The sequence below is a fragment of the Symsagittifera roscoffensis genome, chromosome 1, assembly GCF_963678635.1.
Source record: "Symsagittifera roscoffensis chromosome 1, txSymRosc1.1, whole genome shotgun sequence".
NCBI lineage: Eukaryota > Metazoa > Xenacoelomorpha > Acoela > Convolutidae > Symsagittifera > Symsagittifera roscoffensis.
In genome coordinates, this window is record NC_087062.1 from 13,417,370 (window position 1) to 13,445,098 (window position 27,729).

At 35.2% G+C, this 27,729-nt stretch overlaps 2 protein-coding genes across 2 annotated transcripts in view; both read right to left on the reverse strand.

Moving 5' to 3' along the window:
• The window catches only part of LOC134856841 (uncharacterized), a 29,379-nt gene extending 14,098 nt beyond the window's left edge, over positions 1 to 15,281 (reverse strand). The window contains exons 1-20 of the mRNA XM_063873163.1: positions 15,204 to 15,281; positions 14,695 to 14,883; positions 13,883 to 13,969; positions 12,764 to 12,829; positions 12,212 to 12,349; positions 11,594 to 11,722; positions 10,993 to 11,136; positions 10,709 to 10,785; positions 10,074 to 10,206; positions 9,499 to 9,636; positions 8,939 to 9,013; positions 8,376 to 8,470; positions 4,473 to 4,533; positions 4,328 to 4,396; positions 4,024 to 4,158; positions 3,535 to 3,666; positions 2,826 to 2,972; positions 1,993 to 2,157; positions 1,211 to 1,357; positions 220 to 381 (exon numbers count right to left, since the gene is read on the reverse strand). Coding sequence (XP_063729233.1) covers positions 220 to 381; positions 1,211 to 1,357; positions 1,993 to 2,157; positions 2,826 to 2,972; positions 3,535 to 3,666; positions 4,024 to 4,158; positions 4,328 to 4,396; positions 4,473 to 4,533; positions 8,376 to 8,470; positions 8,939 to 9,013; positions 9,499 to 9,636; positions 10,074 to 10,206; positions 10,709 to 10,785; positions 10,993 to 11,136; positions 11,594 to 11,722; positions 12,212 to 12,349; positions 12,764 to 12,829; positions 13,883 to 13,969; positions 14,695 to 14,883; positions 15,204 to 15,210 — 2,296 coding nt within the window. The 5' untranslated portion in view covers positions 15,211 to 15,281. The remainder of the gene's footprint in view (positions 1 to 219; positions 382 to 1,210; positions 1,358 to 1,992; positions 2,158 to 2,825; positions 2,973 to 3,534; positions 3,667 to 4,023; positions 4,159 to 4,327; positions 4,397 to 4,472; positions 4,534 to 8,375; positions 8,471 to 8,938; positions 9,014 to 9,498; positions 9,637 to 10,073; positions 10,207 to 10,708; positions 10,786 to 10,992; positions 11,137 to 11,593; positions 11,723 to 12,211; positions 12,350 to 12,763; positions 12,830 to 13,882; positions 13,970 to 14,694; positions 14,884 to 15,203) is intronic.
• LOC134857103 (alpha-soluble NSF attachment protein-like) overlaps positions 1 to 27,729 on the reverse strand; it is a 396,564-nt gene that overhangs the window by 305,074 nt on the left and 63,761 nt on the right. The window lies entirely within an intron of this gene.

Consider the following 27,729-nt stretch of genomic DNA (forward strand, 5'->3'; position numbering starts at 1 on the left):
TTTTTAACTATCCGTCTTCCCCAATTGTACCTTGTAACAAATTGCCACCCCTATGAAGAACTAATTCAACGGTCAAAACATGTGTGAATTTCGTACCGAGTAACGAATCTCCCCCTTTTGCAAAAGTGTGGAATGTGAAAAACATCCTTCAAGGCTAGCATACCCACATTTTAAATCCGATTTCACCTCCGATTATCCTTTCAAAACTGATTCGCTTACCATGAAATCTCCCGGATATAGTTCGCACATAGCTGGTAGATGTTTTGGCTTCGTAATAGACACTGCCGTCTGACGCAATAGCAGTACTCCTGCCCTTCGCCCCGCTGGATAAGAACACGTCACTGGTGTCAAGGTCAAATGAAAAGTCAGCATCACCAGCTCCTGAAAATGACAAATGTCCAGAAAAAATAGGACCACCAGCGGATTTAGGGGGGGTGGGGGGGGGGGGGGGCTGCGGACGGCCCCTCCTTTTTTCAGGGATTCTTCCCCCTGCCGACCCAAAGGGTCCCCTTTTGTACTCTTTTCAGATATCCATGTTTGGCTGGCTGACCCTAAAATTTGTCTAAAGGCGCCTTTGGCGCCAAAATATACTAAATTTGAGGGACGCGCGTGCCGAAAAAAAAACGCAATTTTTTGGTCAAAGATTTCCAAAAAAAAGAATAATTTGAGAGATATAAAAAACAATGGATTGCTAGATAACTGGCGTGCGCAGGAATTTTTTTTACTGGGAAGGGGGGTGTTGAAAAACTTTGTGGACCAATTTTTAGCCTAGCTAAAAAAAACTATATATCACAGATGAGTAATGATAGCGATAAAAATAATTGTTTTATTCTACCAATGGCGTGTGCAGCGAAGCTTTTGACAAGGTAGGCTTTAGAAAAGTTTATCAACCAGTTTTTGGACCAACTATGTTGAAATTTTGACCACTGCCGAACCTTAAAATGATCATAATCATAACCAACAAAAAAATTTTGAGATGCAAATGAAAAAAGCGTTTCTATTTTAGACCAAAAAAACTGCGTCTTTTCCGGTGTACACTTAAAGTTTGTGAACTATAGTGTCGAAACATTCTTTTTGGTCGGTGAAACACTTAATATACTCCCCTCCCAACTCAACTCAGTTCTACTTTTGGGCCGTATAACACAAACAATCAGATTTAAATTTTTTTGAACTTTCGATGCAGACTCATAAAAAGGGTTTCTGTTTTGACCTTTTATTTTGGCGTTTAGTTTGTTGGTAGAGGTGTTCAATCCCACTTCCCGACTGTTGGTCAGTTCTATCAAGTGGGCATTCTCCAACTGCAGCAACACTCGGAGACTCTTAGAGTCATAAATCAACTGGAAGTTCGCCGGCACTCCTGAAAACAGCAAGATTGGATTAGAACCAAAAATGAGCCAACCAAGGTAATCTAGTAAAATTGTAGAAAAAATGAGAATTTTTTTTTGAAAATAATCCAAATTATTTTCGATTTTCTTTGCGAACGTTTTTTCGTTTTTTGTTCTGAATTTGCTGTTTTTTATACAATGAAAGGGCAATTGATATAGGTCAAAAATTGCCAGAATGAGCAGTAAATAGAACTTAAAATAATCTCAAAACCCCAGTATAATTTAATTTTGAGTTCAGATTTATAAATTTTGCGCTTTTTACTTCGAGAAACAGAAAAATGTAGGCCACTCGAGTTTTTTTCTGAAATTACGACTAATATGGCTTTAGTATGATACTACACCTAACCCTAAATAGAATTCGTGGTGGTACATAAAACTGGGTGACTAAAAACATAGTCGCTTTCCGCGACTGGTCGAACCAGCAAAGTTGAAGTATCTGATGACTTTGATAGTCAAAACTTCCTTCTTCAATTTGAAAGGAGTTGTTTAAAAATTATGTTTTAAAAGCTCTCATCAACTTTAAGTAATCCACAGAACTGAGATAAATGAATATTCTTCCTGAGAGCTTAGAAAAAAACATTGAGTGACAAGAAGATTTGATTCTAACTGTTCATTCGTCCAGCTGGTTCTTTGAGGAGTATTTTGTTTAGCAGTGCATTCACCCACAGTTCACACTGTCCGTCCAGGGTGGCCTCAATGATGCGACCAGAAGCAGTGCGCAGGTAGATCTTGCCCGTGATGGGGTCTGTGAAAACACCCGCCTTCTGGGCTCCTAAAATAAACAGGTAAAAATAATTTTAATATAACATTTTTTTCAAGTCATTATCTCTTGTTTTTACGCAAAATAAGGAAAAATCACGTTCAATGGCTTCACAAAGAACAATATCGAGTCCTCTAGGACTAGGTTTTTCTCAAGATGGAGGGCCAGATTTTCAAAAAAAACTTTCAAAAATTTTGTTGATTTTTTTTTGACGACCAAACTGATTTTCCGAGTGCCCTCAGAAGACAATAAAGACCCTATTTTGAGAAACATTTCTGCTCCGCAGGCAAAATTTTGAAAAAGAAACAGGTCAAAAATGCAATTTTTGATAATTTTTTTGAAAAATTTTCGATCAAAAAAATTGCGTTTTTCCGGAGCGTGCTCCCCTTCAAAATTGTTATATGATAGCTCCCAAGGCGGCGTTAGAAATAGTGTAGGCTTAATAACTGAAATTGGATGACGTAATTGGCTGGCGAGAGTGTCGAATCCTTGTGGGGAGAATTTAGGGCTCAGGATTTTCTCGTTGGGGGGATCAAAGTCAGATTCTGGGGAGCAACTCGGTCCACGTTTTTTTTTGAGATTTTGCAGGTAAATTTAAATAAACCCTGTTTATCGGCATTTGATAAACCGCTGGCGTCGTCTAAATAGGAGCTTGTTTTGAGAGTTTAAGGAGTGCACACCTGGTTTGGAAGCGAGGTATCTCTTTCCTGTCTTGGGGTCTGTGTACATCATCATGTTCTCATCCACCTCACTCACAATCCGGCCACTCTTAGTCCTCAAGTAAGTCTTCCCTGTATCCGGGTCAGTCCACATCTCAAGTACCTGGCCTAAAAATGATATCACATATGAGTTAATTTATAAGTTGACAGGTACCGTCTGCCTGCTATTCTCTATTCTTAAATGACCTTCGGATACTTTTTTGAATTAGATAATAAGTGAATTTAAGTTACCTTTCAAGTCTTTTCATTTTTAGTTTTAACGCTCAAAGTTATAGCAATAATTTTTAATTTTTTTTATCTTTCAACCTGTAGTATATTACTACTTTAACAGAAGAGTAATGGAATGGGTAACAGTTTGTATTCTTGATCTGTTCTTTTCCTGGTGTCACTACGGAATTTGATTGTCCTACTTTGGGACAGGTTAGAACACTCACTTCATTGGTCCATCAGACCTTTCAATTGCTATAATGCGTTTTTCTATGTTAACCGCTTTGGTTATTCGGACTCGCCTTGATTCCAAAATCTTGAAGCTGACTTGAATCTTTCTACGATATGATCAAATCACTAACGTCACCCTCAGTAAGTAATCTAAACTGATTCGGCGGACAGGTGCAAAAAGGTTCCACAAGGATGACAGAACCCTCCTTTGTACTTTGATTGTGTAACTTACCGTCTGCAGTTCTGACGTATGTGATGCCAGTGTCCGGGTCAGTCCACATCTCCATGCCAGGATTCCTCCTCTCTCCCAGGTACATCTTGCCAGTGATGGGGTCCACGTACATCTCCAAGTGGTCTCCGATCTCTGAACAAATCAGGAGTTAAATTAAATATTGTTTCATGATTTTTTCTCTTGAAAAATTTCGCCTTAAAAAACTCAATAAATACTAGATTGAAAGATTCATTTTTTATCTTGTCAGAGGTAGTGAGAAGAATACAACATGTAACAAGATCATCTAAAATTACCAATTGTCAGCAATAGACATGATTTATGGCGAAGAGTCAGCCGCTAATTGTTAAAAAATAAACATTTTAAGGGTAATTTTAAGGGTTTTAAGTACCATTTTAGTAGAAATCGAATCGCACCAAAAAAGGACTAAAAGGAGCATAGAAGACGCCCATGATTCGAAAAAGAAGTCAATATAGTCGACATGATTTTAACCTTTGAGGTTTCCGGATTTGGTCCTGAAATATGTCTTGCCATCCTCTCCAACTATGACCTCGAGGACCTCCCCGTCCTTAGTGCGCATATACATCTTCCCAGTCACTGGGTCCGTGAAAATCTCCAGGCCAGGATCTACAAGCAAAAAGAAACAATCTGATCAAATATATTCTAGAAGATTCTAGAAGCTTATGTTTTTCAAATTAAAAAAAAATAACATCGAAAAAAGTCACAGAATAAAATGAAGGCACATTAAACAATTAGGTTTAAAAGACTCCTTCAGAATTTAAAATGGATATCAGACCTTTAGTTTGCCGAATGTAACTTTTCCCTGTGATTGGATCAACGTACAACTCCATGTCAGCTGGCAACTCTGAAAAGATAAAAAAGTTTGTTTATTGAATATTTTTCATTTAAGAAACGCATTCGAGTAAATCAATTAAGCTGACCTTTCAATCTGCCAGATTTGGTTCTGAAGTAGGTTTTTCCAGTCTCGGGGTCTACGTAGACCTGTTAAATATGCCGATGCAACTAATTGAATTGGATCCTTGTATGGGTGATTTTTGCAAATGTCCTTTTGGACTTTGATGCAAATTTCAGCTAAGACCAAATTTGGAAAATTTTAAGTCGATTCTTTACTTTTTTCCAGAAAAAAAGATGAGGTGAAGCAATAAACAACCCAAGAGTTGCCCGTTGGTTTCCGACATCATTAATGCAAAAAGACTTAGTAAAATATTTTTTCATTTCAAAATTGAATGCTTTTTTTGGAGGCGTGGTGTGATCAGAGAAAAGATATGATAATTTAGAATATTACAAAATTATGCGTAGTATACAAAAATTGCATTCAAAAAAGGACACTACGAGGCCAAATGAGATTTGTGTGTCTTGTAAGTGAATTCTGTGCTTTGTAAGTGGATTCCGCAACAGGTCAAAATCAGATTTGTCTCGGATTCCACAACAATGTTACTTTTCTTCAATCTTCTTTGCTGTTTTGACTTTCACGAACAAAACTTAAAACACTGTACTGCTCAAAATCATTCGCACAATAAGCAAATTTGAGGAATCCGCAACAGTATTTGCGGAATCTGGAACAATTTATGGAATCCACAAACAAATAAAAAGACATGGGTATAGTTAAATTGGGCTGTAGCGGAATCCGCAAATTTTATGCAGAATCCGCAAACTGTAAGTGGAATCCGCATTTTGTTTGCTGATTCCATTACATATATGTATAAATATAGCAGCGTTTTAAATTTTATCATTTATTATTTTTTAATCAAGCAACTTCAATCTCAATTACTGAGTTCATCAGCAACAAGTTAAAATACTAGTAGTTTGATCTCAACTCCTGTTAAACACCCAGATTTGATCTCAATTCCTTGCCGGAGAGCCTAAAGGCTAGTCTGATCCGATAGAGAGACCATATGTTCCTTGACACCATCCAGATAACAGCTACCTCCAAACTCAGTTTGGATACAGAGAAAACAAAAAATAAAATGTCTTACCGCTAGCCAAAAACATACTTGAACACTCAACAATCAAGAAAAGTTACACTTTTTTCCAAGCAAAAGAGCAAAATTATCAGTACGAAAATCAAATGGCCCTTGAATTAGTCCATTGGCAATTCCACTCACCCTTCAAGCTTGACCCAAGACCCAAAACGTAAAAATTACGTTTCAAACGGAACGACCATCATATCAAAACACAGACAAGCTCATGCGTAAACTTTATAATGTCTGAGTAGTAAACACGTCTAGGGAACATATAAAATTTAAATTTTTATTGGACAAGGAGTCTAAATGTCTCAAGGAGTGAGTTGATTCATGAAAAAAAAATCAAACTTTTTGGACAATGGGTCTAAATTTTTCAAGGAGTGAGTTGATTAAGGAAAAAAAGGTTAAAATTGTCAATTATGAGTTTTTACGCTACCTCCGAAATTAAATTAGGTTTTAATGAAAAAATAGGGTGTTTGACAGCAAAAACGTAATTTTCTTATCACAGATTTAACGAGTTTGCTCATTAAAACAACCTGGCAAAATAGGATCCCTCTATCATACCTGTACCGACACTTGTACCGGTCAGTCTAATTTCTCCATTTTCAGAGATTTTTCTGAAATCATCCGTTTCAATACTGCCTAATTTCGCGTTCGCATAATTTCACCGCATCTGGTAGCTAAATCATTGATTAAAATGGTTAGTTTTTATAAGCCGGTTTGAAAAGTGACTGAATCAATCTTACTGGATATTTCGTTCGCTCAGTAATGCTTGCGTTTTTCAGACTGGGTGGCCAAAAAGTTGAGGCTTTAGATTGCTAATTGATTACAATTTCTCTGCGTGGATTCCATTCCAATCTCCGTGGAAATGGTTTTCAGTGAGTACAATATATTTTTTGATTTCTCCAACCGTAATTTTTCCCAATTATACATTTAAAAAGGGTATTCTTGTTATAAATTGTCCTCTCTACAAAAATGGGTACAAGTATGATGGGGTGGTGCTTTTAAAATACCCAGATCCCTTCAGAGTAAGACAATTAGAGCTCAACGAACATTTAATAATTATGAGTGGCCCATTCAGAAAGATGTCGTATGAAAAAATTTAAACTAATTTTTTTATTCATGTTTCTAAACCTCCCAAACAACCGTTATTTAAGATGGATAATTAAAAAAACCGCCAAAATTGAATTTTAATGACAAATAGGTTAAACCAATTATCATTGTTAAATCGTAAATTAGGTTGAATTGAGCGTTTTTTTATATAAACAATAGAACTGTTACAATTTTAAGATGAAAAAATTCTGACTCAAAAAATTTCGCGCAATTTTTGCAATAAAAAATTTATACACAAATTAATTTTCAAAATTTTACATACTTTACGCATGAGGGACCTGTCTATTACAGTTGCTTTTTCGAGAGACTTATACTAGTACCAAGTGTGTTCATCTTAAATACTGCCCTCATGTTTTGATTTCAATTTAGTTTCATCGCAAAAAACAGCCCTCTTGATTTGAATTTGCTCTATGATCTCACTCAAAACACTTCCATCATTGTTTGAATTCACTGTCCACCAACTAGATCAGTTTTTGGGATTGATGCAATCGCGAATACTGACGTAATTCGGCAATATGCTGTGCGTTGTGTCTCCAATTACTCTGAACCCATTGACTCCAAATAATGAATTTTTTTTTGTTGTGCTTCCAAAACTATGATCCCGAAAATTGCTTACTGGGATAAGTAACCCAATTACTATACGTTGACATCCACCAATTTAGTCAAGCATTGTAATAAGGTTTGTTCGTGGGTTCCGCTGACAACGGTTAAGTCCTTGCTCTTAAAATCCGCAATGCTATCGGTAACAGTTCCAGCTGTAGCGTTTAATTGTTTTTATGCAAGTTCAGTAAGCAACTAAATCTGAAATTTACTTACAGTTTGCGGAATCCGCTTATACTTGCAGATTCCACTTACATTTTTGCAGATTCCACTTACAATTGCGGAATCCACTAACATTTGCGGATTCAATTTAGATTATGCGGAACCCTCTTACATTTGCGGACTCTAGAACAACTAGCTATATTCACTTGTTGCTGAATCCGCGACACAAAAATTGCGCCGACAAATTTTACGTTCCAGGTTTTTGTACGCGGAATCCACGGAAATTTTGTAACTTGAATCCATTTAGATTTAGGAACATTTCTACAAATTTGTCTCTGGAATCCAGAAACTTGCAGACACAAAATTATGCGCCTATCCAGTGCACAGTTTGGCCTCGTAATGGAGTAACAAAAAAAATTCTGAATTTTTTCAAATTAATTTTAATGCCAAGTAAAATTTATTTGAAAAAGAACCAGAGACGTAACAAAGAAATTCAATTTTCTTAAATCGAGTTTTTACACATGCGAAGCTATGCATCGCAAATACTTGCGAGAACACGACCAAAAATCATCTCTATCAAGTGACATAGGAAAAAGTAGAAATACGCCTGGAAATTTTAAATTATGCGCCTATCCAGTGCACAGTTTGGCCTCGTAATGGAGTAACAATAAAAATTCTGAATTTTTTCAAATAAATTTTAATGCCAAGTAAGCGCTAAATGAAGCGAAGAAAACAGTTTCGACTAAACTAAGTAAAACTTAGTTTACACGGCTTGAACAAAAAACGTTCTCAATTAAAACACCTACTCGCCCGCTCGACGTTAGGGCAAAAAAGCAAAAAATTCAAACCAGTTTTATTGACCCCAAAGGAATTCAAATCACGAGCTGTTACCTGATTTTGCTGTGGAAAAAAAACTTCAAATAAAATCGAAGACGAAGTTCATCTCCGCTTTCATTGGTCGTAACGATGAGTCTTTCTACATACCTCCATAATCTGTCCGTCTCTGGTTCTGATGTATGTCTTCCCGGTTACTGGATCAGTAAACATCTCAAACGCGTCACCGCCACCAATCGCATAGCCTAAAGCAAAAAACAATAGGTTTAGTTTGAAAGCAAGTGGTTCATCAGGATTTCTTTTTTATGCGCTTTTTTGGCGCACCATCATCTCAGAATTAGTTGATGCCCACATGGGCAATCTCTTCACCTCTCCACGCAAAATAAAAAAAGTCAGCCATCTCCTCTTCAAAACTATCTTCACCCCAAAATAGTTCGATCATTGCAATTTAGAATAATTTTAATTTTTTTTTGGCAGAAAATAATTTAAAAGTATTGTAATGACGCCTTTGTGAGACGAACGTTTCGGATTCTTGAGTGGTGGGGATGTCGTTTACTCTCGTTAAATCTGCAAATGCATTCCAAACACTGTTTTTTTTTTGTCAGCAGACCTGTGTGTACAAGTAAAATGCTATATTCCACTCAAAGTACAATTACTCTAAAATCGAAACTGCTTCATTAAGTGGATTCAAAGTAAAAGCAGGTTTGTTTGACCTGCAGCTGGATTTGCTCCCATGTATGTCTTGCCAGTCACTGGATCCGTGAACATCTGCATGTCATCAGGCAGAGCTGAAACAGAAAACGCGCGTTGAAAGAATTTGAGTTTCTCTGAAAAAAAACTTGAATTTATCTCGAAATGGAAACTAATTATATAAAAGTAACAATAATAAAGTGAAGATCAATTTTTTCCGCATGTTTATTTCTTCTTCTGATATCTTCTATTGACCACCGTGTATCTGCAAATCTAAATCGATTTAATTTTAAAAAGCGAGGCTAATCATTTCATCAAATTTATGTAGTTTTTAAGCCTACGGAAAGTCTGTATCACCGAAAACACATAACACCAAAAATACTTATTCGAAAAAAAAAACAAGCAAAGGTGGCGTTTAGCCGTAAGACCGCAAATTGTCATAAGCCTTGTGAGTTGGATTGGTTCTTTTCTTTTATAAAATTTCTACTGTGATGTAGACTACTGTTCTGCATACAATACTTTTTTTTTACTAAGCTAGCGAATGGGTAATATTGAGAAAGAGCCATGTGTTATATGTGTATACCTCTGAGGTTCCCAGACTCAGTTCTGACGTAATACTTCCCATCTTCCCCCATCACCAACTCCAGCAACTCCCCATCTGCAGTCCTCAAGTACTGCTTCCCCGTCAGGGGGTCCGTGTAGATCTCCATAGGGGGAGGAGCTAAAAAGAAGATGAGGCGTCGAGAAGAAGTCGTTGGTTGTTGAAATTAACACCTGGTTTTGAAACATCACCTCAAAAACATTTAGGATCATTTTTGGAGCAAATTTTTCAAGTCTCTCAAATTGAGCACCGACATGTTTTTTTGAAAAGTATAAATGTAAAGTATAAATAAAGTATAAAGTATAAATAAAGTATAAAGTGTAAAAGTATAAAAAAACTGCATAAAAGCAAGTCGAAATAACTTTTTTGGTACATTTTTTAGGAAAAAATAATTGTGCACTCTGTAGCTTAGAGCTTCAGGAAAGTACCGTATGCTGTACGGCAAAAACAAATTTCGTCAAATTTCGTAACAAGCGACAATTCATAGCATTTGTTTTGTAACGTTTCCAAGCTCTGATTTTCAAGTTGAAAACATTTAAGGAAAAGAACTATCTCACGTGGAGGTGGTTGTCCGAGGAATATCTTCCCAGTAACTGGGTCTGTGTAGACTTGGAGGTCATCGGGTAGCTCCACCCAGTTGCCAGAAGCAGTTCGCATAAACAACTTCCCAGTCTTTTCGTCACGCATTATCTGAAGGAGAAAGTTATGAAAATTTTTTTTTCTTTTTGAGTTTTATTTTTTTTAAACATTGTTTCGAAGTAGGCTAGCAATCATTTAAGGCCTATGAAATTTTTTCCTGCATTTTTAAGCACGTCAAAGAAATCGTTATTTGTAGAGTCTGGCATTGCAGCAGTCTTAATTGTGATTTGGAATCCAAGAAAAAATCTTTGAAAAAGTTCTGTCAGTGTCGAGAAAAACTGGTCTACCAACATTTGTGCTATCAGAACGTTTTAATGATAAATTGAGTCACTAAAATATTGTCCTCCTGATCTGATATTAACATTTTTTACTTCAATTTTTTTATTTAATTTTGAAGCTTCTTTTATTGCAACCCTCTTATTCAAAAAATTTTCCGTCATTTTATTTTCCCGCTGATTACTGTGGTTGCAACATTCTGATCGAAGCTTTTTGCAAAGTTTTCACGTTCACCATCATAAACAACTTTTTTTCACGTTTACCATCATAAACTGACCTCAAGTTTCTGTCCATCCTTAGTTCTGATGTACATTTTGCCAGTGAGAGGGTCCACGAATATTTCCACGCCAGGATCTAAATATGCCATTTTTCAAAATCCCACTACGTAATGTAGACATTTTGTGTTCCCCTCCCCCAAGGGGGGAGGGGGGAGGGATGGTTAATCACAAAGCCCCAACACCCAAATCAACAGCTCTTTGTAATAAACAGTGAGGGATTATGATTGATGAAAATTTGGTCAAAAATATTCGACGTGCATGTGATTCTGATGTATACGTGTACCTCTTTTCTCGGCCAAGTATAGTTTCCCTGTGATGGGATCCGTGATGAGGTCCAGGTTCTCTGGCACGGGGATCAGGGTGCCAGACTGGGTCCGGAACATCCACTTGCCAGTCTTCGGGTCTTTAAACAGTTCCATCTTTTCACCTAGACAATCAAATGGGATTATGTGTATGGATGAGGTAAGGAGAAACAAAAACAATGGTATATGATAAATGGAGCATTCATCATTTACCAATTTCCCTTAAGTTTTATGAAATTTTTATGATTGCTCTTGCTATTAACTATAGATTTGCAACCAATTTTTTTTTGCAAAATTCAAGCCTTGTAATGATGATTTTCACAGGAAAATTCTTTTCTGGTCTGCATGATCGAAAGAAAAAAATTACCTGGACACGCGACGTTATAACTATATAACTAACTAAGTGAGAACTAAGACAGTACCTAATTAATTGAACCCCTCCTAGTTTATCCAATTTGTCCTACATCTATTTGCATTAGCAGACAATATAAGACATCTCGAAAGTTTCTACATTCCAAGTAGCGACACTACTCTCGTCTAATTGTTGTTTTCGAATGCTACTCAGTTTAAAGAATTGTGGACCTGAATCTGTGATGACCCACATTCTGCCGTCTGCATCCACTATGACTTCCAGTTTTGGCAATGGCTTCCGCTTCCTCCTCGTCTTAACCTCCCCCGTCAGTGGGTCAATATACGTCTCGAATTCCTCATCTACAATCAGATGAATCTGGTTGTAGCGTTTTCAGGACTTTTTTGATTATGGGAAGCGTTTTTTAAAATTATGCTGAATGCCATGATTTGTTATATGGTAGGTTATAGAGCTTAGAACCTTATTCGCTTTTTTGTTGTCATATATCGTTGCTCAAGACTAAGGAATATAGGCTAATGTTATTGAGGAATATAGGCCGATAAAAAAAGTGGCGATATTTCAGTGGCATGATTCATCGGAACAAAACTTAATGCTAGCATTGCAACGTTCGCTTCTCTCAAAATGACTTCAATATTTAGAAAATAAAAACGTAATTAAAAAAGCCAAAATGTTTCTGATTCAAATTTCAGAATTTTTTAGAAACTGCGCGATTGAGCATTTGAAGCATTACATTCGTAATTCGAAACAATAAAATTTTTGTTCTTAAACTTTAAGTAAATTTTTTTGCATATTTTTTGAAGCTGTTTGCAATCAGAATGCTTTTATCTTACTGTCTCCGAGTAGATCTGCGAGTTGGGCTCCAAATAGACGTGCAGCTAGCCGAATGTCCATCTGGAGAGAGTCTCCATAGAGATGCGAGAGTACAGCAGCTGCGATGAGAGCCACACGTCGATAGAGACCCTTCTTTGCTAAAAATACACAAACATCAGAAATTAGTCTTCGAATGCTCACTTCAAAAAGTTGTCAAAAATGAATCAACGGCAATGACAATCGAGCTGAATGGAATGGTGCGTTCGCAAATTTTAAACAGATATTGAAAAAATCCATCCAAATTAAGCCATGAGATTTTCTGTTTCTAAAAATTCTTGTTTCTTTATATCTTAGATACAGTTTTTTATACAAAAGCTGTTTTTATTTATACAGTTTTTCTACTTGAATCGTGGATTTTTTTCCTAGCAGTAACAATAGCACTAGAAAGTTTCAGATCTGAGAATCAATTTATGTAAGAAATGAAGAATTTCAGATCTTGTACAGAAAATCCGCTGGGTACGGGTACATAACAAGGTAGAAAAGTGTCGAAATGGATTGTAATTCCGCCTGACCTCTGAGTTTTTTGAGGAGTCCCTTTGTGAGCAATGCACTGTACAGAAACATCATGTTCTCAATCACTGAAACGACAACCGAAGTTGATTAGTAATTTTTAAAATACTTCTTCAAACCTTTTCATTATTCAAAACTCGGTTTCTTCTTGTGCCAAAGCATAACCTAAATAATTTTTGAAGTTTTTATTCGAATCTTCGATTTTTTCTTTTAAAAAAAGGTTGTGACTATATTATTCTTAATCAGCTAATAAAGAGAGACAAATTCAGGTAAACATTAAGAAAGAGATAATGCTTTGGAGAAAATAATAAGGACGAAATATTCTTAAAACTGAGTAGAAAACCCAGACGCCAATTTGAAAAAAATATTAGCAAACCGGTAAAAAAAACAAAAGAAAAATACAGATATGGCCAGTGTTAATCCATTCGTTGTGAGATTGCATATATGTCCTGAACTGCAACTAAAATGTTCAGACCTGGATGATACAGATATGCCCAGTGTTTATTGATTAATTTTAATTACTTACTGCTTATTACTAAACTTTGTTGTTAAACTTCCCTGAATTAGCAATGAAGTTTTTTTGAAATTGTTGAATTGATTTTCAAGTTTTGTTACGTGTCTTGTTTTCGGTAAAATAGCCTTTTTAACTAAAAACAAGCCAAACACTGAAACTCGTTAAAAATCACGCCATTTTTCCGTTTTTGATTAAGTACATTTAGAAATAAATTTGATTGTTTTGACCATCTTTGACATTAGTCTCAGACTATTTGAAATTATCAATTTTCTTTATTCATTTAGGGGTTAGAAGTTCAAACTACTCGTACCCTACAAAAACATGGAAATCAGATCTGACTTTCTGAAACTCTTGCCTATTTCATATCTTGTGCAGACATGGTCTTTGTTTCGTTTGAACATGGACATGTCTGAATCAGGACTGATGCAGGTATGGATTTAATCATAAATGCAGACCTGCTCAAGGCCAGATTCAGACCTGGAACAAATATGTATGTGATAAAAAATAGGAAAAATTTTAAGATGCCCAGATCTAATTTCCAATTTTTTTATAATGTACGGGAAAGCAGAAAAGAAAGAGTTAGTATGGCTGTGCCCTTGTTGCTTACATCTCTCTTTCATCTCGAGTTCGTGGCCCACATTCATCACGTCTCCGTCGGGCATCATGACGAATGCCCCCTTCTCACCCTTCACATCTGCAAACAGAAGACAAATTAGAGCAAACAATCTGAAGTATTCATGGTCAAAGACGGATTTAGGAACATTTTTTTTTCATGGTTTTGAGCGCTGACTACTCAAAGTGACCCCTTTTTGGTACTTATGATGGCATTTATTGTAAGTTCCCAAATCATACAAGAAATTTAAACGCTCATTTGATGCCAAATTATAATAACTTCAAAGGATGACCAAATATTGAGAAAAAGCATCGGGTTTTAACCGAAGATTTTAAAAAATGCTCATTAAAAAATGCTTTTATGAATAGGGTCGAGATTTGATTATAACGCATTTTTATTGGGAATTCAATTTTGAATTAGTTTTCGTGACTGAAGGTGCAAGCTGAACAAATGGTTAAATTGGTTATCAAGAGCCTGCCGATCCAAATACTGCAGTTCGAGACTATTCTGTGAAATTCCTTGTTTTCTTATTATCAAATTTTCGACAAAATAGTTTCAATTTTTCAAAATAAACTTTTTTCGAAACTTGGGTTAAAGTTTTTGCATTTTACCATAGGAGTCCATAGCTCGCACATAGCAGAAACTAAATTCATGGTTCTGAAAATTGCGCCGCCACAATTTGTTTTAGAAATGCTTTTGCTACTCTGTAAAAGTTTTCCATTATAAAAATCAGCTGCAATTGTCTTTCAGAAAAATTTTGTGCGAAGAAAAATAAAATGATCTTTTCTCATAAAAATTAAGTGTACCGTCGAATATGTTCTGTTTGGTGGGTCCCTTCTGCTCTGTCTTGTACATGGCCTTGGCAGCCAGTGACTTGGGGGCCTTGAGTCCCTTCACCACCCGTCTAGTGGAGGCAGCAGGCGCACCTGCCCTTGCCCCTCCTTGGCTATTCTGAGCAGCAGCTGCGGCAGCAGTCGCTTGTGCCGCCTGGGTGACTGAAACATTTAAAATACCGTCGAAATTAAATTTAAAATAACGCCGAAATATATGAAAATATTCCAGGAAATAAAAAAAAGAACTGAGAAGATTCTAATCTGTTTTTTTTTAATAGAACCATTTGTATCAGTCTATTTTCTCAAATACTGATAAAAAGTATAAGAGGTACAAGCATAGAAGCTCACTGACTTTAAGTTTTCCAAAACTTGAATTATAAAGTGGTCGAAATGTTTTTTTTTCAAAAAATGAGATTGAAAACGCATTTGAGTTATAGTCCTTTTAATTCAATAAATCATAAATTGAGAAAAAAAACACTTACAAAACATAATTAAAGTGAATCAAATTTACAGATTATATCTGTTTTCTAGTTAATTCACAATGCAAAGCTAAAGCATTGATACAAAAATACAGAAGCAATTATATACATTTTATGCGTGCAAAACAAAATGCTTCGTTCAAATGAGCTCTTAAAGCAAAAAAGTACAGAAAAAGAAGATACGTAACAATCAATCAAACTCATTTATTTATATTTGAAGCACAAAATTAGGCCTGTTCCCGTTAATAATCTGCATCGACGACCGCCTTTTCCAAATGATAGTTTTAGGGTATACAGACAAAAAAATCAAACATCATTTATTCCCAATAAAATACTGCTAAAATTGAAAGGAGTGCTCGAAAAAAAAACACCAAAGTTATCTTTGGTGTGTCTTTTCGGATGTTTTTTTCTTGCAAAGTTACAGAATTAATTTTGATCAATGAGTTGTTTTTATTAGTTTCTCCGAAATGTTTAAAAATAGTTGAGGCTGAGAACGATTAATTTGACAAAAAGCGCACAACTGACGCCATTTTCTTCGATAACCCCTGTGACAGCAACGTAGCTTCATAATAACCATATTTTTCAGCTTACGTTTGTTTGAAAGTTCCTGTTTTTTGGCCTAGAACAACTCAGAACCCACGTTTTAATGGGGATATCTGGATAAGTAATTAAACTTGCAGCTATCACAATCCTGAAGGCCACCGCCTTAAGCGAAAAAAGTTGAAAATTCCGAAAGCTGATGGTTTAGTGTGAAATGTATGCATCATTTTAACTCATAGCAAAACGACCATGAGATCCTCGGATCCTTCTTTTTACGACTATCTGGTCAACTAACCTAGTGCTGCTGGTCGATTCCGGTAAAAAAAGTCGTACGGGAATAAAATATTGAAAAACTGCAATTTAATGATATTCAAAAAGAAATATATATCCGTACAGGAGAGTATATAGAAGAAAACTTAAAGTAAACTTTACTACAGGAGAAAAGTTTTGTCATCACCTCCATCCTTTCAAGACGGTTGTGACAGAGTTTGACATTTCGTCAAAATTCTTTCTCTGGCCAAAAATCTTCCAAATTCAACACTAACATTGTCGGTTCAAAAAGAAAACTCTTTGCAAAACTGTACTTCAAAAACCAGAGTAGAAGAACCTTTGTTGACTCAAAGAAAATAAACAGATATAGAGAAGATTCTTGCAAATCATGTCCTGCTGGATTTGTGAAAATGCGAGCAAAAAGGGAGTTTTGCAAAACTCTATAACTTGGGAAAATGTCGAAAAAATTAATGAAGAATTTGAACTACTATTTCAAAAGATTGCAGAATTTTCTTTTCAGATAGTGAAACTGAAATTTCACTGTGAAGCTTATCGAGAATGGAACAAAAAGACTAGCTCTAAAACTGTCTAAACTCCGATCGCATTCAACCAATTCTATAAAAAAATGGAAGTTATTAATAAGAACTCACACCTGCACAGATTACAATTAGGCTCAACATGTTTTTCTATAAAACTACGTTTACAATGTTGTCTAGCTTCAATTCTGAACAAAAGTACTACTGAGATTCTTTCGAATTCCGGTAAACGCCATTTCCATTGGGAGTCCCTATGGCTCTGCCTAATAACCATTCTGTGCATCTTATTATTATAAGTTTGAACTAGCTCCTCGAAAACAATTCAAATATCATGCACTTGACATTTTGTTGAAATGAATGTGAAGTGAAATTACGCACTTATTTTAATAGTCGAAAGATATCAGTTGCAATATTCTTTGAGCTTAGGTACCTGAGCTTATCTCAATCAGAAAATAAACAACAAATTACTTTAAATTCAATCGTGGTTTAATTTTATATATAGTTCAATAGTACAATATCATTTCGAATGGCGTAGCCAACAATTCTGAGGCACAGTTTTTGTTCAAAACTTATAAAATTTCTGCTTTTTGGCTTAGACCAATTCCAGACCCACGTTTTAATGGTGATACCTCTATACGTCAATCAACGTTTTAGCTATCACAATTAAGGTCAATTGTGACCCGAACAAATCCATTTCCCAGATCGAACCGAGGCTTTTCAAGGCCACCACCCGAAGCAAAAAAAAATGAAAAATGGGGAAGCTGATGGTTTATTGTCAAATGTATGTATCAGTGTAACTCATAACAAAACGACTGTGAAGTCCTCCAAGCACTCTTTTTACGGATGTCTGGTCAACTAACCTAGTATTGCTGTCGATTCCGGTTTCCGGTTTAAAAAAGTCGTACTGTAGTAAAATATTGAAAAACTTAGTGCAATTTAGTGATGCTCAACAACTATGTATCCGTACAGGAGAGTATACAGAAGGAAATTTAAAGTCAGCTATACCACAAGAGAGAAGCTATGCCCCACTTCCACCATTTAGAGACGGTGAGGGCAGTGTTTGTCATTTAATCAAATTTCTTTCTCAGTTCAAAAGTCTTTCAAATTTATAAGTAACATTGTCGTTTCAAACAGAAAACACTTTGCAAAACCATACCTCAAAATCAGAGTAGCAGAAGCTTTGATGACTTGAAGAAAAGAAACATATATAAAGGAGTTCTATACCATATAATTTCTGTGATAGAAGCTACTCAACTAATCATCGCCAATCATGTCCTGCTAAATTTGCGAAAGAGAGAGGAAAAAGGGCGTTTTTGCAAATCTCAATAGTTTGGAAAAACGTTGAAAAGGTTGATGAAAAATTTGAATTACTATTTCAAAAGATTGCAGAATTTTCTTTTCAGATAGTGAAACTGAAATTTCACTGTGAAGCTTATCGAGAATGGAACAAAAAGACTAGCTCTAAAACTGTCTAAACTCCGATCGCATTCAACCAATTCTATAAAAAAATGGAAGTTATTAATAAGAACTCACACCTGCACAGATTACAATTAGGCTCAACATGTTTTTCTATAAAACTACGTTTACAATGTTGTCTAGCTTCAATTCTGAACAAAAGTACTACTGAGATTCTTTCGAATTCCGGTAAACGCCATTTCCATTGGGAGTCCCTATGGCTCTGCCTAATAACCATTCTGTGCATCTTATTATTATAAGTTTGAACTAGCTCCTCGAAAACAATTCAAATATCATGCACTTGACATTTTGTTGAAATGAATGTGAAGTGAAATTACGCACTTATTTTAATAGTCGAAAGATATCAGTTGCAATATTCTTTGAGCTTAGGTACCTGAGCTTATCTCAGTCAGAAAATAAACAACAAATTACTTTAAATTCAATCGTGGTTTAATTTTATATATAGTTCAATAGTACAATATCATTTCGAATGGCGTAGCCAACAATTCTGAGGCACAGTTTTTGTTCAAAACTTATAAAATTTCTGCTTTTTGGCTTAGACCAATTCCAGACCCACGTTTTAATGGTGATACCTCTATACGTCAATCAACGTTTTAGCTATCACAATTAAGGTCAATTGTGACCCGAACAAATCCATTTCCCAGATCGAACCGAGGCTTTTCAAGGCCACCACCCGAAGCAAAAAAAAATGAAAAATGGGGAAGCTGATGGTTTATTGTCAAATGTATGTATCAGTGTAACTCATAACAAAACGACTGTGAAGTCCTCCAAGCACTCTTTTTACGGATGTCTGGTCAACTAACCTAGTATTGCTGTCGATTCCGGTTTCCGGTTTAAAAAAGTCGTACTGTAGTAAAATATTGAAAAACTTAGTGCAATTTAGTGATGCTCAACAACTATGTATCCGTACAGGAGAGTATACAGAAGGAAATTTAAAGTCAGCTATACCACAAGAGAGAAGCTATGCCCCACTTCCACCATTTAGAGACGGTGAGGGCAGTGTTTGTCATTTAATCAAATTTCTTTCTCAGTTCAAAAGTCTTTCAAATTTATAAGTAACATTGTCGTTTCAAACAGAAAACACTTTGCAAAACCATACCTCAAAATCAGAGTAGCAGAAGCTTTGATGACTTGAAGAAAAGAAACATATATAAAGGAGTTCTATACCATATAATTTCTGTGATAGAAGCTACTCAACTAATCATCGCCAATCATGTCCTGCTAAATTTGCGAAAGAGAGAGGAAAAAGGGCGTTTTTGCAAATCTCAATAGTTTGGAAAAACGTTGAAAAGGTTGATGAAAAATTTGAATTACTATTTAAAACATTGCACACTTATTTTTTCAGATAGTGATGTTGAATTTTTGCTTTGAAGCCTATCGAGATTAGCAGAAAAGAATAGCTCGAATTTTTGAAACTGACTAAGCTCGTGTCGCATCCAACCAGTTCTGTAAAATTGCACTGTAAAATCATCCAACCAGCTGATGATTTATTGTCAATTGTATGTATCAGTGTAACTCATAACAAAACGACTGTGAAGTCCTCCAAGCACTCTTTTACGGATGTCTGGTCAACTAACCTAGTATTGCTGTCGATTCCGGTTTCCGCTTTAAAAAAGTAGTTTTGTAGTAAAATATTGAAAAAGTGCAATTTAGTGATGCTCAACAACTATGTATCCGTACAGGAGAGTATACAGAAGGAAATTTAAAGTCAGCTTTACCACAAGAGAGAAGCTATGCCCACCTCCACCATTTAGAGACGGTTGGGGCAATGTTTGTCATTTAATCAAATTTCTTTCTCAGGTCAAATCCTTTCAAATTTAAACATTGTTTAAACATTGAACATTGTTGATTCAAACAAAAAACACTTTGCAAAACGATACCTCAAAGTCAGAGTAGCAGAAGCTTTGATAACTTGAAGAAAAGAAACATATATAAAGGAAACTCTATACTATGTAATTTCTGTGATAAAATATACTCAATTAATCCTTGCAAATCATGTCCTGCTGGATTTGTGAAACTGCGAGCAAAAAGGGAGTCAACTTAAAGCCAACTATGCTACGGGCAGGAGAAAAGATGTGACAACAACTTTGCACTAAAGAGACGGTTGGAACAGAGTTTGTAATTTAATCAAAATTCTTTCTCAGCTCATAATTTTTTCAAATTCACAGGTAACATTGTCGACCGAAAAAGAAAACAATTTGTAAAACCGTACCTCAAAAACCAGACTAGCAGAAGCTTTACTGACTCCAAGAAAAGATAGAGATAAAGAGGAGATTCTATACCATGAAAATTTTTGTGTTGAATACTACTCAGCTAATCCTCGCTAATCATGTTCAGTTAAATTTGTGAAAGCGTGAGGAAAAAAGTGCAAAATTCTATAACCAAGAGAAACGTTGACAAAATAGATGAATAATTTGAATCACTACCTAAAAAAAGTGGAGAGTTATCATTTCATATAATAAAACCAAAAACTTGTTCAAAGCATATCAAGATCGGGAGGAAAAGACTAGCTCGAATCTCTGAAACTGTCTAAACTCGGGCCCCATCCACTCACTTCTGTAAAAAAACTGGAAATTATTTTGCAAACTCAGCAAAACCCACATCTGTACAAAATACAATTAGGCTCAACATATCTTCCTATAAAACCACATTTACACTTTTGTCTACCTTCATTTCCTACCAAAAGCACAACTGGTAATTTGTTGAATTCCAGTACACGTCATTTCCATACGAAGTCCCTATGACACCGCCTATTGACCATTTTGTGCATTATAACCTTAATATAATTTGGAGTGCAAATTAAATCTTCAAAGTTGGTAGAGCTAATTCAACGCACTTGACAAATTGTTGAAATAAAGTTGAACTGAAGTTATCCACTTATTTTTTATTGTGAAAAGATATAAGTTGCAATATTCTTTGATTTTCGGTATCTAAGCATATATCGTTCAGACACTAAACTAAAAATTACTTCAAAATCAGTTTTCTGTTTTAGTTTTAGTTAGATTTCATCAGTTTGTTACTGTTTGAAATAGCGTAGCGAACAATTCTCAGAGTAATTGTTCAAAATTTATATCACTTCCTAATTTTTTTGTCTAGACCAACTCCCGACCCACGTTTTCAATGCGATATCTGGATAGGTCTTTTTTTTCTTTCACACTCAGTGACCATTGTAACCCAAACAAGACCATTTCCCAGATCCAGCTGATTCTTTTGACGGCCTCTGCCGAAAACGAAGAAAAATTTGAAAATTCCGAAAGCTATTGACTTTTTGTCAAGTCTTCGCATCATCGTAATTCATCCCAAAACAACCGTGTGTCCTCAAAGCATACTTCCTACGAGTGTTTGGTCAACCAGCCCAGTGCTGACGATTAATTTTAGTTCAAAAAAATTGTACAGGACTAAGTTTATGAATAAATCATAAATTGAGAAAAAAAACATTTACAAAACATAATTAAAAAGAATCAAATTTACAGAATATATCTGTTTTGTAGTTAATTTATAATGCAAAGCTAAAGCGTTGTTACAAAAATACAGAAACAAAGCAATTATAGACATTTTATGCGTGCAAAACAAAATGCTTCGTTCAAATGAGCTCTTAAAGCAAAAAAGTACAGAAAAAGAAGATACGTAACGATCAATCAAACTCAATTATTTACGTTTGAAGCACAAAATTAGACCTGTTCCCGTTAATAATCTGCATCGACGACCGCCTTTTCCAAATGATAGTTTTAGGGTATACAGACAAAAAAATCAAACATCATTTATTCCCAATAAAATACTGCTAAAATTGAAAGGAGTGCTCGAAAAAAAACACCAAAGTTATCTTTGGTGTGTCTTTTCGGATGTTTTTTTCTTGCAAAATTACAGAATTAATTTTGATCAATGAGTTGTTTTTATTAGTTCCTCCGAAATGTTTAAAAATAGTTGAGGCTGAGAACGATTAATTTGACAAAAAGCGCACAACTGACGCCATTTTCTTCGAAAACCCCTGTGACAGCAACGTAGCTTCATAATAACCATATTTTTCAGCTTACGTTTGTTTGAAAGTTCCTGTTTTTTGGCCTAGAACAACTCAGAACCCACGGTTTAATGGGGATACCTGGATAAGTAATTAAACTTTCAGCTATCACAATCCTGAAGGCCACCGCCTACAGCGAAAAAAGTTGAAAATTCCGAAAGCTGATGGTTTAGTGTCAAATGTATGCATCATTTTAACTCATAGCAAAACGACCATGAGATCCTCGAATCCTTCTTTTTACGACTATCTGGTCAACTAACCTAGTGCTGCTGGTCGATTCCGGTAAAAAAAGTCGTACGGGAAAAATATATTGAAAAACTGCAATTTAGTGTTATTCAACAAGAACTATATATCCGTACAGCAGGAGAGTATGCAGAAGAAAACTTAAAGTAAACTATACTACAGGAGAAAAGTATCGTCATCACCTCCATCCTTTCAAGACGGTTGTGACAGAGTTTGACATTTCGTCAAAATTCTTTCTCTGGCCAAAAATCTTTCAAACTCAACACTAACATTGTCGGTTCAAAAAGAAAACACTTTGCAAAACCGTACTTCAAAAACCAGAGTAGCAGAATCTTCGTTGACTCAAAGAAAATAAACAGATATAGAGAAGATTCTTGCAAATCATGTCCTGCTGGATTTGTGAAAATGCGAGCAAAAAGGGAGTTTTGCAAAACTCTATAACTTGGGAAAATGTCGAAAAAATTAATGAAGAATTTGAACTACTATTTCAAAAGATTGCAGAATTTTCTTTTCAGATAGTGAAACTGAAATTTCACTGTGAAGTTTATCGAGAATGGAACAAAAAGACTAGCTCTTAAACTGTCTAAACTCCGATAGCATTCAACCAATTCTATAAAAAAATGGAAGTTATTAATAAAAACTCACACCTGCACAGATTACAATTAGGCTCAACATGTTTTTCTAAAAAACTACGTTTACACAGTTGTCTAGCTTCAATTCTGAACAAAAGTACTACTGAGATTCTTTCAAATTCCGGTAAACGCCCTTTCCATTGGGAGTCCCTATGGCTCTGCCTAATAACCATTCTGTGCTTCTTATATTTATAAGTTTGAACTAGCTCGTCGAAAACAATTCAAATATCATGCACTTGACATTTTGTTGAAATGAATGCGAAGTGAAGTTACGCACTTATTTTAATAGTCGAAAGATGTCAGTTGCAATATTCTTTGAGCTTAGGTACCTGAGCTTATCTCAGTCAGAAAATAAACAACAAATTACTTTAAATTCAATCGTGGTTTAATTTTATATATTGTTCAATAGTACAGTACCATTTCGAATGGCGCAGCCAACAATTCTGAGGCACAGTTTCTGTTCAAAACTTATAAAATTTCTGCTTTTTGGCTTAGACCAATTCCAGACCCACGTTTTAATAGTGATACCTTTATACGTCAATCAACGTTTTAGCTATCACAATTAAGGTCAATTGTGACCCGAACGAATCCATTTCCCAGATCAAACCGAGGCTTTTCAAGGCCACCACCCGAAGCAAAAAAAATTGAAAAATCCGGAAGCTGATGGTTTATTGTCAAATGTATGTATCAGTGTAACTCATAACAAAACGACTGTGAAGTCCTCCAAGCACTCTTTTTACGGATGTCTGGTCAACTAACCTAGTATTGCTGTCGATTCCGGTTTCCGGTTTAAAAAAGTCGTACTGTAGTAAAATATTGAAAAATTTAATGCAATTTAGTGATGCTCAACAACTATGTATCCGTACAGGAGAGTATACAGAAGGAAATTTAAAGTCAGCTATACCACAAGAGAGAAGCTATGCCCCACTTCCACCATTTAGAGACGGTGAGGGCAGTGTTTGTCATTTAATCAAATTTCTTTCTCAGTTCAAAAGTCTTTCAAATTTATAAGTAACATTGTCGATTCAAACAGAAAACACTTTGCAAAACCATACCTCAAAATCAGAGTAGCAGAAGCTTTGATGACTTGAAGAAAAGAAACATATATAAAGAAGATTCTATACCATATAATTTCTGTGATAGAAGCTACTCAACTAATCATCGCCAATCATGTCCTGCTAAAATTTCGAAAGAGAGAGGAAAAAGGGCGTTTTTGCAAATCTCAATAGTTTGGAAAAACGTTGAAAAAGTTGATGAAAAATTTGAATTACTATTTAAAACATTGCAGACTTATTTTTTCAGATAGTGATGTTGAATTTTCGCTTTGAAGCCTATCGAGACTAGCAGAAAAGACTAGCTCGAATTTTTGAAATTGATTAAGCTCGTGTCGCATCCAACCAGTTCTGTAAAATTGGAAGTTATTAATTCAAACTCAGCAAAACTCACATCTGTACAGATTACAATAAAGCTCAACACGTCTTTCTATAAAACCACGCTTACACTGTTGTAAAATTTCGAAAGAGAGAGGAAAAAGGGCGTTTTTGCAAATCTCAATAGTTTGGAAAAACGTTGAAAAGGTTGATGAAAAATTTGAATCACTATTTAAAACATTGCAGACTTATTTTTTCAGATAGTGATGTTGAATTTTCGCTTTGAAGCCTATCGAGATTGGCAGAAAAGAATAGCTCGAATTTTTGAAACTGACTAAGCTCGTGTCGCATCCAACCAGTTCTGTAAAATTGCACTGTAAAATCATCCAACCAGCTGATGATTTATTGTCAATTGTATGTATCAGTGTAACTCATAACAAAACGACTGTGAAGTCCTCCAAGCACTCTTTTACGGATGTCTGGTCAACTAACCTAGTATTGCTGTCGATTCCGGTTTCCGGTTTAAAAAAGTAGTTTTGTAGTAAAATATTGAAAAAGTGCAATTTAGTGATGCTCAACAACTATGTATCCGTACAGGAGAGTATACAGAAGGAAATTTAAAGTCAGCTTTACCACAAGAGAGAAGCTATGCCCACCTCCACCATTTAGAGACGGTTGGGGCAATGTTTGTCATTTAATCAAATTTCTTTCTCAGGTCAAATCCTTTCAAATTTAAACATTGTTTAAACATTGAACATTGTTGATTCAAACAAAAAACACTTTGCAAAACGATACCTCAAAGTCAGAGTAGCAGAAGCTTTGATAACTTGAAGAAAAGAAACATATATAAAGGAAACTCTATACTATGTAATTTCTGTGATAAAATATACTCAATTAATCCTTGCAAATCATGTCCTGCTGGATTTGTGAAACTGCGAGCAAAAAGGGAGTCAACTTAAAGCCAACTATGCTACGGGCAGGAGAAAAGATGTGACAACAACTTTGCCCTAAAGAGACGGTTGGAACAGAGTTTGTAATTTAATCAAAATTCTTTCTCAGCTCAAAATTTTTTCAAATTCACAGGTAAAATTGTCGACCGAAAAAGAAAACAATTTGTAAAACCGTACCTCAAAAACCAGACTAGCAGAAGCTTTGCTGACTCCAAGAAAAGATAGAGATAAAGAGGAGATTCTATACCATGAAAATTTTTGTGTTGAATACTACTCAGCTAATCCTCGCTAATCATGTTCAGTTAAATTTGTGAAAGCGTGAGGAAAAAAGTGCAAAATTCTATAACCAAGAGAAACGTTGACAAAATAGATGAATTATTTGAATCACTACCTAAAAAAAGTGGAGAGTTATCATTTCATATAATAAAACCAAAAACTTGTTCAAAGCATATCAAGATCGGGAGGAAAAGACTAGCTCGAATCTCTGAAACTGTCTAAACTCGGGCCCCATCCACTCACTTCTGTAAAAAAACTGGAAATTATTTTGCAAACTCAGCAAAACCCACATCTGTACAAATTACAATTAGGCTCAACATATCTTCCTATAAAACCACATTTACACTTTTGTCTACCTTCATTTCCTAACAAAAGCACAACTGGTAATTTGTTGAATTCCAGTACACGTCATTTCCATACGAAGTCCCTATGACACCGCCTATTGACCATTTTGTGCATTATAACCTTAATATAAATTGGAGTGCAAGTTAAATCTTCAAAGTTGGTAGAAATAAATTTGAACTGAAGTTATCCACTTATTTTTTATTGTGAAAAGATATAAGTTGCAATATTCTTTGATTTTCGGTATATAAGCATATATCGTTCAGACACTAAACTAAAAATTACTTCAAAATCAGTTTTCTGTTTTAGTTTTAGTTAGATTTCAACAGTTTGTTACTGTTTGAAATAGCGTAGCGAACAATTCTCAGAGTAATTGTTCAAAATTTATAATACTTCCTAATTTTTTTGTCTAGATCAACTCCCGACCCACGTTTTCAATGCGATATCTGGATAGGTATTTTTTTTCTATCACAATCAGTGACCATTGTAACCCAAACAAGACCATTTCCCAAATCCAGCTGATTCTTTTGACGGCCTCTGCCGAAAACGAAGAAAAATTTGAAAATTCCGAAAGCTATTGACTTTTTGTCAAGTCTTCACATCATCGTAATTCATCCCAAAACAACCTTGTGTCCTCAAAGCATACTTCTTACGAGTATTTGATCAACCAGCCCAGTGCTGACGGTCAATTTTAATTCAAAAAAATTGTACAGGAATAAGTTTATGAACAAATGCGATTCATTGATGTCCAATAAGAAATATGTATCTGCACAAGAGAGTCTGCAGAAGGAGACTTAAAGTCACTTATACTACAAGAGAAAAACTTTAGAGACGGTTGGAGCAGAGTTTATCAATTCATCAATTTTTTTTGTCCGGCCGAAAATTTTTCAAAATCAAAGAAAAACATTGTCGTTTCAAAAGAAATCACTTTGCAAAACCTTGCCTCAAAACCCCTGATTAGCGAAAATTTTGTTGACTCGAAGAAAAAAAACAGGTATAGAAGAGAATCTATACCATAAAATTTTTATGGTAAAAACTTCTCAGCTAATCATTGCCAATCATGTCAAGCTAAATTTGAGAAAGCGTGCGGATAATATTGCAAAAATCTATAACTTGGAAAAACGTTGACAAAATAGATGAGAATCTGAATCAGTATTTTATTTAAAACGCAAACTTGTCGTTTCAGATAGTGAAACCGAACTTTCGTTTCGAAGCTTACCGAGGTTGGGATGAAAGGATTAAAATCTTTAAAACTGTCTAAACTTGCATCGCCTTTGACCGAATGTGTAGAAAAAGTATAAATTTTTTTTTAAATATTTAGTAAAATTCAAAATACTACAGCTAACAATCAGGCCCAACATGTCTTTCTATGAAATCACGCTGACACAGTTGTCCAGCTTCGTTTCTTAACAAAAGTACAACTGACATTCTTTTGAGTTCCGTTAACTCCACTTCTAACGGGATTCCACCTGACTCCTCCCATTAACAATCTTGTGCGTCAAATTTTTGCTTATCAATTTGAGTGTGAAATAACTACTCAAAGTCGATAAAAGTTTCCCACAGTTGACGTAGTGTTGAGATGAGTTTGAATTGAACTTCCCCGCTTATATTTACTTGTCGAAAGATCGCAGTTGCATTATCATTTGAAGTTAGGTACCGAAGCATATCTCATTCAGTGGTTAAATTTCAATAGTACATTATTATTTTAAAAGGCACGGCCAACACTTTTGAAACAATAATTGTTCAAAGTTTATGGTAGTTACTGTTTTTTTATCTAGACTAACTCCAGACCCACGTTTTAATTGAGATACCTGGATAGGTCTATTATTTTAGGCTATTACAATCAAGGTTAAACTATTTGTTAAACTTGCTCAAT